Below are 12,861 nucleotides of genomic sequence, written 5' to 3'. Positions count from 1 at the left end.
AATTTCAGAGCGAGCTCTCACCTGCCTACGTCAGCCCTCGGTCCAGTGGGTCTTGGCAGTGGCTTTTCAGAGCCCCTGTGTCCTGTGACTGTGGAAGAGAGGCACATTGTCTCCTAGATGGAGCACGGCAGCCGCTGCACGGCACACAGCCCTGTGGGCTCTGGCAGTGGTGGGACCTCTTGAAGCCGGGTGGCAGATGAGAGATGCACAGCAGCCCAGGTGCTCTCCCTGGCTCACCTGTTGAACCTGATTATTTGGAAATTTATTTCTGCAGAGCCTTGGATTTCAAATTGGAAATATGTCCCATAGTCTAACTTCTGATTCCCTTTTCAAACCTCAGTTTGCCCATTTCCAGCTTAAGTTAATAGTGCTCTCATTCTGATGTACGATGTGGGAACAGGTTTGCCGTGGTGAGAAAGAAAGGGGTTCTTTAAAAATATGCTGGTTAGAGCCAGTGTTTCCAGCTGTTTACCTGTGTAAGTCAAAATCCAGTGTCTGTATAGTCACCATTTCAGTTCTATGAAACAATAAAATACAGGGTTGTGGGGTTTTTTTGTTTTTTTGGAGATAGAGTCTCACTCTTGTCACCCAGGCTGGAGTGCAATGGTGCAGTCTCAGCTCACTGCAGCCTCCACCTCTGGGGTTCCAGCAGTTCTCCTGCCTCAGCCTCCTGAGTAGCTGGGATTATAGGCGTGCACCACCATGCCCAGCTAATTTTTGTATTTTTAGTAGAGACAGGGTTTCACTGTGTTGACCAGACTGGTCTCAAACTCCTGACCTCAGGTGATCTGCCTGCCGTGGCCTCCCACAGTGCTGGGATTACAGGCGTGAGCCACTGCACCTGGCCCTGCTTGTTTTTTTTTTTAACCAGCTATATCCATTCTGATTAAAGTGATGTTTTTCCTTCCCCCTCCTTCTGATACTAATTCAATGGAAGACTTTTCTTTGTTGTGTTATTTTCAGGAATATTAGATACCAACTTATCTAATTTCACTATTGTCAGTTATCTGCTATTATTATGTGAGTGCCCTAATATTCATCCCTGGTTCAGAGCATGAAGGCTCTCTGCCCTGGTGAAATGTGTGTACCAAGAAATTGATAGGAAGAAAAGCATTATTTCTTATAAGGCTGTTATCCTTCTCTATATTTTAATTTTACGTTAGAGAGGGGAAACGTCCGTGTTTAATTGGAACTATTCACCACTGTCATTTTTAGTCTGGATTGTTGGAAGTGAGGAGCACTATACTGAAGTGCCCTTTGAGTGGGTGAAGGTTCCGGCCTCTGAGCTGTTGTTAGGGGGGAAGAGTGGAGCACACAGATGTGCATCCAGAGAGGGGGTGCCCTCTTCTGAATTTCAGACAGTGACTTGTCTACTGACAGCACTCGTTCATTCCCTGCACACTCATTTACCTAATGTCTAGTATGGGTCTGGTATCATCAGTCCCTGAAAATCCCTAGACTGAGGACGTAGTTCCCGTCTTCTAGACCCACACAGTCTAATAAGGGAGACAGTGAACATTAACTTTAAAACCTGTGGTCTGTGCATTGTTAGTGACAAACTCATAGAAGCACCAAGGGCCAGAGGGTCTCACTTATTGTGGGGAGAAGCGGAAGGCCCACAACAGCCTTCCTGTATGAGGCGGCATCAGCACTGGACTTAGAGGACAGATTTGGAATCAGACTAGTGTTTTCATTCTGGTTAAAGATTAGTACATATAAAGTGCCAGTCGCAGTGCCTGAAGCATGGTATGTTCTCTAAAACTGACAACCACCACTGCTGTCATCATCGTCACCATCATCATCATCATCTGCCAGACCTTATTCATAGTAAAATATATTGTGCTAGGAATTCATTGATTTAGTTGTGTATAAATATCACACAGAGAAGAAACTTTGGCAGTAGTTCTGATTATTTATTTGTGGACCAAACAAGACAGTTAATCCAAAAACCAAAATTAGCCCCTCCAAAAGTCACAAATTCCTGTAGCAAAAGATTCACAGAACCTGGTAGAAAAGGTACAGAATGCTTCCAGAGCAATAGTTTATTGTTGTTATTTTTTAATGAATTAGTAAGTGAATATTTTAAACATGTCTCAATTTTGACTTCTAATGTGAATATCAATAGACATAACTCATATAAACAATCTCTTTAAGGTCTTCAATGATTTTTTAGAATCTGAAGAGATTCTGAGACCAAAAAGTCAAGAACCGCTGTTCTAGAGAACAAGCTCTTCCTGGAACTCTGTTCCCCAGGTGACCCTTGAGCTGCAGCAAAGCAGGAGAGCTCAGGCTGCCTGGCTCATGTACAGGCTTTTTTTGACCAAATATTCATAACATTTGCTTCCTGTCTCTCCAGGCGAGTGGTTCTCATTCTTAGCTGCACATTGGAATCACTTGGGGTGATTAACAGAGATGCCAGTCCTCACCCCTAGACTGAGTGATGTGGTTGGTCTGGGATGTAGCTATAACCTCATGATTTTTTAAATCCCAGATGATTTTAATGTGAAGTTAAGGTTGAGAACCACTGTTCAAGCCAATGAGAAGGTAGCCAGCTTGGTAATGGCAGAATAGGGTAGCAACAACCTCTAGGCTACTCATTTATTTAACTATCATTGCTACTAAAAGTCTCAGGGAAACTACATCAAGTCCTTGTTATCAAAGTTAGAATATTACTTTCCATAAAAAGGTGACAAATAAGAAATTTCAACAGCAGTTTAATCATTTTGCTATTTAGATTTTTAAAAAATAGTAGTTAGACATACTTTATCTAAACAAGGATAGATTCTTAGCCACACTTCCTAGGTTCTCCCTTCATATGCTATCAATTAGACTTTTTTTTTTTTTTTTTTTTTTTTTGAGACAGAGTCCCGCTCTGTCACCCAGGCTGGAGTGCAATGGCGCAATCTCGGCTCACTGCAAGCTCCACCTCCTGGGTTCAAGCGATTTTCCTGCCTCAGCCTCCCGAGTAGCTGAGATTATAAGCATGTGCTACCATAGCCGGCTACTTTTTGTGTTTTAATAGAGATGGAATTTCTCCGTGTTGGTCAGGCTGGTCTCGAACTCCAAAACTCAGGTGATCCACCCACCTTGGCCTCTCAAAGTGCTGGGATTACAGGCATGAGCCACCGCACCTGGACAATTAGACTCTTTTAACTCAGCCTCTGAATTCCGTATTGTGCAGCAGGACTTGCTATACCTTTCCAGAGGCTGCTCTCCTCTTGGTCATCCTTGTGGGCACTGTTGGCCCACTCTGATTTCCATCCACCAAGGCCCCACCGAAGGATTCAGGTGCATTTAGAGGCATCCATGTTACCATTATATTGGAGCAATCAAAACATAACATGGATGGCGCATCTGTTGCTGTGAATAATACTCTTTAAATTTATAGATGATGGGTGCATTCCAAAGTGCAACTGAAATTATTTTTATGCTCACAATTTTGTGTTATGAAGAATATAACTCCATTTATTTTGTAGTCAGCATTTATCTTTATAGATTATTACTATTTTAAACTTTATGATGAGTTAGTAGTTACCACTCTCAGTGTTGGAATGTTTATCTCCATACTAAGCTTTCTGATGAAGTACAAATTAAGAATGATGCAAGTGAATAGAAATATTAACAGTTTCAAATTTGAAACAACTGAGAATCCTGCTATCGATTCTAAAACCACATCTCCAAGAGTGAATGTTAGAAAGAGGTGGGAAGCAAGCCTCTGTGTAAGGAGGTGGTCTCTGATCATCAGGACCTCCGAGAGGTCAACGTGAAGAGAAACGAGTTTTGCATTTTGACTTGTGAACTACACCTATCCCTTGACTAGTGAACATGCTCGGTCGAGCCGTGTCCTTAGCCTTTCAGGACAGCAGGTTTTACAGAGTAATTAGGCAGGTGCATATTCTGAGCCCCAGGAGTCTTTGCTACAGACCCATCCCATCCCATCCCCTGCTAGTCTAGCCTTAAGGATAGACATCTGCTTATACACAGGGCAAAAGTGTGCTTTTTTCTGCAGTTTTTAAGTCATGCCTTAGAATATGGTTCTAAACTGAGGGTGTAGCCCACCTCTCCAAGGCTGGGAAGTTGCTGGGTTTGTCTTGAGAATGGCCAGTACATGTACTCCAAATGCTATCCCAGGAGGCAATTGTATTCCTCCCCTGACCCTGATTAAGTTTCTAGGTTTAGGCCCTCACAGGGGCGCTTTGTAATGTCCCTTTGTAGCACTTCATTTATGTGATTTTTAAACACTAGCATCGTCACAGCTGTGTATCTGGCCCCCCATCTCCCAGCACTCACACTGCTAGGCTGAGCTCCTGGAGGGGGCATGTGCTCTGTTTGTTGACAAAAAGATTAGCTAAAGCCTAAGGATGGAAACTAAGGCCCCAGGCCATGACTGCCCACATTTCTTTGTGGACAGTAAATCTTAGAAACATCATGGGGGAAGGGGTGTGTGTGTTCCACACTTGTCTGTGTGGGAAGGGGTTGATTGGTTGGGTCTGTTCTTTCGCTCCTGATAGAGTCTTCTCAAAAACCTCTCACAGGCTCCGTCCATGCCACATCAGTAGCAGCCTCAAGAGTGGAGCAGGCACTGTCAGAAGTGGCTTCGTCTCTGCAGAGCAGCGCCCCTAAGCAGGGCCCGCTACACCCCTGGATGACGCTGGCACAGATCTGGCTCCATGCAGGTACCACTCCGCCCCTACCCACAACCTGCTGCTGTGCCAAAGCCTGGGCGCTTGCCTGTTTAGCCCACACCCCTCATCAGGAGAGATCAAAGCTTCACAGTCATGCACCGAAATGTTACTGCTTCTTTGCAGGATCCATGAGTGACTCTGTATGCCCTGATCCCTCTCCCCTGCCTTGGTGCCCTGGCACAGAGCAGACATCTAAGAAAGTTTTCGGGATTTGACTCCAAGGATTCTTGGGGAGTTTGCCATGTGGGGTACCGGGTTTGTGCTATAGAGACTGTCTTTGTGAGTGACTTGGAGTCATACCTGTACCAACTGGATAGATTTGAGTTAAAGTATTTAACTCAGCCTCAGTTTCCAATTCTGTGTGATGGGCTTAGGAATAACACCCGTCTCCCAGGGTTGGTGAGTGCAATGCCTGGCACATCTTGGCAGTGAATTCTTGGAGTCCCTGCGAGAGGGCCAGGTGGTGGTAAGGACACAGATGTCTTTATAAAGCCAGGGAAGGGGCCGTGTGTTTGGTGCCGCTATGTTCCTGTGCTCCTCTGCTCCTCTCTGATGGCTCTCTCTGTAATTTCATAGAGAGACAGCAGCAGCCTTTGACCTGGAGACTGGCCCAGAAGGGGGGCATGAGTGTCCCTTCCCCAGTTCCCAGGGCACTTTGCTGGCTCAGCGATGCCTCTGCACCACGAAAAAGCCCAAAAATAAATGCAGTGTCCAGGCTTTTTTTTTTTTTTTTTTTTTTTTTGAGACGGAGTCTTGCTCTGTCACCCAGATTGGAGTGCAGTGGTACAATCTTGGCTCACTGCCACCTCCACCTCCTGGGTTCAAGCAATTCTCCTGCCTCAGCCTCCCAAGTAGCTGGAATTACAGGCACCTGCCACCACATCCGGCTAATTTTTGTGTTTTTAGTAGAGATGGGGTTTCACCATCTTGGCCAGGCTGGTCTTGAACTCCTGACCTCAGGTCACCCACCACCTCGGCCTCCCAAAGTGTTGGGATTACAGGCATGAGCCACTGCACCCGGCCTATGCAGGCATTTTAATAACGAGAATCCCACTGCACTGCACTTCCAAGAAATAATGGCTGTTTTTACTTACATATTTATATTTCGACATAAAAGGTAATTCCACTCCTTGGGTTTCATCACTTCATCCGTACAGCCCTACCTGGGCCTTCTCAGGCTTGACTCTTACAGTGCATGGTGAAAGCCCGCATTTGGCTGAGAAGGGTGCTTATTATCCACCAATTGTCCTTCTGTTGACTCCTTTTTTGCCAAGGCTAATCATGTGATATTTCACCCTGTTTGGCACCACTGGCAGGCCTTCGCATTGAAAACGTGTTTGGATTTACCTGGCCTTGGCATGCCACAGAGCCCAGCTCAGTCAGACTTTTCTGTGTTGCCGTCTTCAATTGCGCCATAACGACTACCATAAATTAACAATTTATATTCTAAGCAGAAGTACAGAAGAGGGGTGATTCATGAATTCACAATTGTTCTTCTCTGCTGCAGACACCTGCAGCATTCAGCCTCTTGCTCAGAGAGGTCCCAGACATTCTGGCTCTGAAGGCCAACAAGTAGCAGTAACGCCTCCTCCACAGCTCCCTTATGCAAAAGCCCAGTCCCTGGCAGAGAACTCTGATGGCTGTCCTAGTCAGTCACCCCCATGAACAACGACTACAGAGAACAGAAAGGGAAGGAGTATGGTTTAGTGTCCAGGCCAGGTAAACCTGAACTTGTGGGGCTGGTGTAGGGGCAGAGTTGCCTTTCAAATTGGTCTCAAAGTTGGGTTTCTGAAGTGCCGAAGTCTAAAACACCAGAAGGGCTAAAGGCCATTCCTCCAGGGTGGAACTAGCTCCCCTGACCTCAAAGGCAGTGCTTCTCTTGCTTGTTTCTTGGAAAACTTACTGACCTGAGAGTCAGCATATTCCAGGAGAGCTCCGCCTAGTGTCTTGCTGCCACCAACTCAGTTATCCAGAGACTTTGCCTCACTTTGCGTGGCCTGCCATGACTGTTGGGGAGGAAATTTTGTAACTGATTATTAGAATGTTGAAGAACTTGATGGCTAAGATTCAGCTTGGAGCTATCCTTTTATTTTATTTTTTCGTGGGGATGGAGTCTCACTCTTTTACCCAGGCTGGAGTGCAATGGCGCAATCTTGGCTTACTACAACCTCTGCTGCCGGGTTCCAGTGATTCTTCTGCCTCAGCCTCCCAAATAGCTGGGATTACAGGCACCTGCCACCATGCTCTGCTGATTTTTGTATTTTTAGAAGAGATGGGGCTTCACCATGTTGGCCAGGCTGATCTTGAACTCCTGACCTCGAGTGATCCGCCTGCCTCAGCCTCTCAAAGTGCTGGCATTACAGGTGTGAGGCACCACGCCCAGCCTTCTTGGAGGTATCCTTGAATTTTAATATAATCACACAAGATCCATTTCTCATTGCGTGGCCCATAGAACAGAGTCAAGTTCTTCTTCCTAGCGAATGGGTGTGGCTTTACTATTCTAGAAGGTGGTGGAATTGAACTATGGAAAGTGACTGTAGACCCTGTAGGGCCTGAGCAAAGTGTGCTATATGCATACGGTGAGCATTATGTGTAGGACGAATGAATGCAGTCAGTTATGATCTTTTTGGAATTTGTGCCTTATTGACTGTTTCAAAGCAATGACTTTGCTTGAGTCAAGGTTTGGAATCGTATCATATATTCACATAGTCCTTCAAGAGGAAAATTGAGAAGAAGACAGATAGTTTCCAATGCACTGCCAGGTTTTACCTTATGTAATTTGAGCTTCACTGCTCTGAGAGACAAAACAAATGTGACTCAATTTTTTGGCAGTTCATGAAAACAAGGTAACCTCTGTTTCCTGTGTCCATCATCAGCTCCCACAATACTGCCAGAGCCCATAAGTTTTGTAAGCTTTAGAAGAAATTAGTTAGACCAAGGCCTGACACCCAAAGCCATGGTGTCTGGGTGGCATTTGTGGGCCTGTTCTCTCCTGGTGGTTTTTTTCTGGTGAACTGAGTACACTGGGAGCTCATGATGGGAACCCACGGTGGAGGTGGACCTAGATTTGAGGCTTGCAGGAAAGGTCACTTGGAGATGACCTTGGATTTCCAGCAGAGAAATCTATCATAGCAGAGAGTCCCTAGGTCACTTGTCTGTGCATGTGCAAAGCAAGGAGATAGTGAATAGGATACCTGTGCCACCAGCTGCTCTGTAAGGGGACAGGTCCAGGAGATGAAGGATGCTTGCCCACAGCAGGTTCCCACTTTCTGTGTGATTGGTGCTCCCTTCCATAGGTCCATGGCAAACAATTGAGCAGCCACAAAGTGTAAAGGCTCCCTGTTATCTGTGAGCCTCAGTCACCCCCGCCACAGGCAACCACTGTCACCACTTCTATGCATCTTCCAGAAATCTTACATGCTGTACTTTATCCCCCACCGCCCTCTGAATGTGCTACCTGGTAGGTCAGTGCACATCAGCACCTGTAAGGTGACTTATACTTTGTCACGGCTACAGAGTATAAGTCTACCGTATGGTTAGACCATCATTTGACCAATACTCTACTGATTAACATTTAGATTTGAATCTTAAATTCAGCTGATAACATTTAGATTATTATGGCAATTTGTGCCAGACTGACTCTTTCAAAGAGTCAATATGTAGAACTGCTTGAGTCAAGACGTAGAATCATATCATACATTCACATAGCCTTTTAAGAGGTAAATTTAGAAGAAAACAGCCTCCACTGCACTGTCGGGTTTTACCTTATGTGTTTTGAGCTCCCCCACTCTGAGAGATAAGTATCTCTAGTATTTTGCCATTACGGATAATGCTTCAATAAGTATCCCTATACGCAGTCTACCCTTTACATTCTCGGGTTCTGCATCCATGGATTTAACCAACCTTGGATTAAAAATATTTGAAAAAAATGTGTCTGTACTGAACACATACAAACTTTGTCTTCTTGTCATTATTCCCTAAACAATACAGTATAAGCACTATTTAAATAACATTTACATTGTATTGGGTATTTTAAGTAATCTAGAGATGATTTAAAATACACAGGAGGATGTGCATAGGTTATATGCAAATCCTGCACCATTTCATATCAGGGACTCGAACATCATGGATTTTGGTATTTGAGGGAGGTCCTAGAACCAACTCCCCAATGGATACTGAGGGCCAACTGTGTATTTTTTTTTTATCTGTAAGATAAACTCTAAACAGTGGAACGGATGGGTGAAAGGGAGTGTACTCTTTAATTTTGATAAGTTTTGTCCATTGCCTTCCGCAGAATTGTACCAGTTTACACTCCAGTCAACAATGTGCTCATGTCCACTTTCTCTCACCCTTGCCAACACAATGAATTCTCAGAATCCTTGATCTTTGCCAATCTGACAAGTAGAAAATGGTATTTCAATTTTCTGTCCATAGCTTTTGACCATTTATCTTCTTAGATACTGAGCTTTTCCTTTGTATTTCTAAGCATTTATTGTGTGTTAAAGAAATCTGCCTTGTCTCTGAAATAGGTGCTGTAAACATCTTCTTCCAAGGGTTGTTTGGGTTTTTTGGTTGGTTTTTTTTTTTTTTTTTTTTTTTTTTTTTTTTTTTTTTTTTTTTTGAGACAGAGTCTCGCTCTGTCGCCCAGGCTGGAGTACAGTGGTGCGATCTCCACTGACTGCAAGCTCCACCTCCCAGGTTCACACCATTCTCCTGTCTCAGCTTCCCGAGTAGCTGGGACTACAGGCGCCCACCACCTCACCCGGCTAGTGTTTTGTATTTTTTTTTTTTTTTTTTTTTTTTGAGACGGAGTCTCGCTCTGTCGCCCAGGCTGGAGTGCCGTGGCCGGATCTCAGCTCACTGCAAGCTCCGCCTCCCGGGTTTATGCCATTCTCCTGCCTCAGCCTCCTGAGTAGCTGGGACTACAGGCGCCGCCACCTCGCCTGGCTAGTTTTTTGTATTTTTTTTAGTAGAGACGGGGTTTCACCATGTTAGCCAGGATGGTCTCGATCTCCTGACCTCGTGATCTGCCCGTCTCAGCCTCCCAAAGTGCTGGGATTACAGGCTTGAGCCACCGCGCCCGGCCTTGGTTGTTTTTTTAGTTTTTGTTTGTCTTTTTTGCCACTTTTAAAAATAAATTTATCAATTTTTTCTTACGGCATCTGTGCCTCCCATGATATTTGGAAAGAAACCTACCCATGTTTATGGTTTCTTCTCCTAAAAGTTCGAGGTATCTTCCAGTGCCATTTGTCTATATACTATCCTGTAAAGAAGGTCAGAGGAAGGTTATTTTCTCCATTTTTGCAATGTGGGAGCCCAGGCTGGAAAGAAGTGAGCACCTTTGCAGTCTCGCTGTGCAGAAGTCAGGAGAGTCCCACTAGAGCATGGGATGTGGCACCTCAAGACATGGTTCCTTGGGAGCCATTCCTCATCTTCCTTGAGTGCACACCTTGCTGCTGGCATTGGAAATTCGCATGTCCACAGCCCTTCAGCACTGAGCCAGGGTCTTTTCCAAACCAAACAGCTTCTTGGTGCCCATTTTTCAATTTCCACCTTAGGATGGCAGCTAAAAATGACTTTGCGGTAGGTGGTTAATTTCTGCTTGTTACTTACTAATAATTATAGCTTTCACTTTGGCACCTCTCATGGTTGAAACCAGTGGCTATTCTTAGATGTGCAAGATCAGATTTTCTGATTTCTGCTGGAAATTTAAGGCTGTAATACTCTCATAAATTCCTTGGCCCTGGCCCGGCCTGGCCCCTTTGCCCAGAATCCTCCCAGGCACCAGAGGTTGCATCAGCAGGGTCAAGGGGTAATCCCATAGCCTTGCCCCATTCGTGACGAGATGAAGACAGCTCCTAGACAGGTGTTGTGTGCAGTCACTGTACAGGGAGCGCCTGTGAGAGGGAACACGACGTCCCTGAGCGTCAAGCCTGTCCAGCTAACGTTTACCACACACTGTGGATGTGTCAGATGCTATTCCAAGGACTTTAATATGTCTTAATTTGTTCAGCCCTCATAATAACCTTATGAGGTATAAATACCCATATTCACCCCATTCCATAGGTGAAGAAACTGAGACACAGCTATCAGGTCACTTGCCTAAAGTTACATGGCTAATGAGTTAGAAAGCCAGAATCTAAATCCAACCAGTGTGGTCCCAGAACCCTAGCTCCAACCCACAGTAGGCACTCAGTTGTCAACACAGTATCATCTAGCATCTCCACGTGCCACAGTAGAGCAAGGCACTGGAGTCCTATGGTTATGAAGACAGACACAGCTCCTGGCCTTCATGGCATTTGCAGATGTGAAACAGAACAATGACAGAAGCACTTAACTCCCTGTGCCAAGTGCTGGGGGGAGCACTGTAGGTCCCTGTGACCCCTCATAACACAAGGGCTCCCCGAACCAGGGGAGCCAGAGGGGGCCTGCACACACTTAGGCAGTGACCTCAAGAGTGACTAGCACCAGGTCAGGGACGATGGAGGCATAGAACAGCACATGGGAAGCCCTGGGGGCAGCCTGAGCTCTGAGTGTTAGAGGAATGCTGGTCCCTGGGGCGTGAACGCTGAGGAGTAAGCAGTAAAGCAGCCAAGGGGAGCCAGGAGAAGGGCCCAGACTCAGGTCATGCCAGCACCCCTGGTAGCCATGGTAAGATCTTTTACTTAATCCTAAAAGCATGGGAAAGCTACAGAGAGACTTGAAGCAGGAGCATGAAAGGACCACTTTCAAAAGATCACTCCAAGCTGGGCACTGCTCAGAAGGCTGAGGTGGGAGGATTGCCTGAGTCCAGCCTGGGCAACATAGCAGGACCCCTCTCCGGAAAAAAACATCACTCCAGCTAAATGTGGAGAATGGGACGGAAGGCAGTCAAAGAGGATGCCGGCAGAGCAGGAAATTGGGAGAATTGGTCCAGGTGGTGGAGGAGAGCAGCTTGGTCTATGTTCTCAATGGAGATGAACAGAAGGGGACCCTGAGATGCCTTCTGAGGTGGAACTGATGGGACTTGTAGGTTGGATGTTGAGGGGTGAAGGAAAAGGATGAATACGGAAGGAAACCTGAGTGTGGGGCTTGAGTCTGTGGATCACTGGTGACACCATTTGCTGCAGTGAGGAAGCCTGGGGAAGAACTGATGAGTTGGGGTCAGGGAGGCAGAGACTTCAGAGTCCAACTTGAGCTTGGAAGCATCAGGTGCCTGAGGACAAGGAAGTCAGGATGCCAGGCAGGCGGCTGGATGTTCCAGTCTACATTTCAGATCTGGGCTGGAAACATGCCTTTAAGAGTTGGGATTTAAAGCCCCCTTTAAAGGCCTAAGCTAGGTGCTAAGACGGCCTAAGAAGAGAATGTAGGTGGAGAAGCGAAAGGGCCAGACTGAGACTGAGCCTCTCCACATTTAAAGCTTGGGGAGCAGCCGGCTGCAGTGGTTCATGCCTGTAATCCCAGCACTTTGGGAGGCTGAGGCAGGTCAATCATCTGAGGTCAGAAGTTCAAGACCAGCCTGGCCAACATGGTGAAACCCCATCTCTACTAAAAGTACAAAAGTAGCCGGGTGCGGTGACGGGCACCTGTAATCCCAGCTACTTGGGAGGCTGAGGCAGGAGAATCACTTGAACCTGGGAGGCGGAGGCCGCAGTGAGCCGAGATCACACCACTGCACTCCAGCCTGGGCAACAAGAGTGAAACTGTGTCTCAAAAAAAGATAAAAAGCTTGAGGAGCAGAGGAAGAGCCACAGCGATTGAAGGGGAGTGGTCGGCAAGGCAGGAGGAAAGCAGTGCAGACGGCATCGCAGCAGCCAGTGGGGCAGGAAGGAGCCCATGCAGGGAAGGCGAGAACCTGGGTCTGACTCACCAGTTACAACGCTGGCCCTGCCGCACACTAGCCATGATACCTGGGCAAGCTATTCCCACTCCCGCTGAGCCTCTGTGTCCTCTGTTAAATGAAGAGCGTTAGGACAACCACATAACATAGCAAACACTAGCAACTACTGAAGTAACGATTTTTAAGGAGGATGTGGCCAGTGGGCAGGCCGCTGAGAGGTTGGGTATGGTAGAGACAAAAGCATTTGCTGGACCTGATGAATGGGAGTATTGGTGATGGTGACAAGACGGCATTTAGTGGCGTGGTGGAGATGGATGCCATCTGGTGTGGGTTGCAGAGCAAATGGCAAGTGAGGAA

General features: G+C 46.3%; 1 protein-coding gene across 1 annotated transcript in view; it reads left to right on the top strand.

The window, feature by feature from the left end:
- TTC7B (tetratricopeptide repeat domain 7B) overlaps positions 1–12,861 on the top strand; it is a 275,587-nt gene that overhangs the window by 216,085 nt on the left and 46,641 nt on the right. The window contains 1 exon segment of the mRNA XM_030931410.1: positions 4,536–4,676. Within this exon segment, the coding sequence (XP_030787270.1) occupies positions 4,536–4,676 (141 nt within the window).

This window comes from Rhinopithecus roxellana, chromosome 5 (genome assembly GCF_007565055.1).
Source record: "Rhinopithecus roxellana isolate Shanxi Qingling chromosome 5, ASM756505v1, whole genome shotgun sequence".
Classification (NCBI taxonomy): domain Eukaryota; kingdom Metazoa; phylum Chordata; class Mammalia; order Primates; family Cercopithecidae; genus Rhinopithecus; species Rhinopithecus roxellana.
This window is presented reverse-complemented; position numbering and strand designations above follow the sequence as displayed.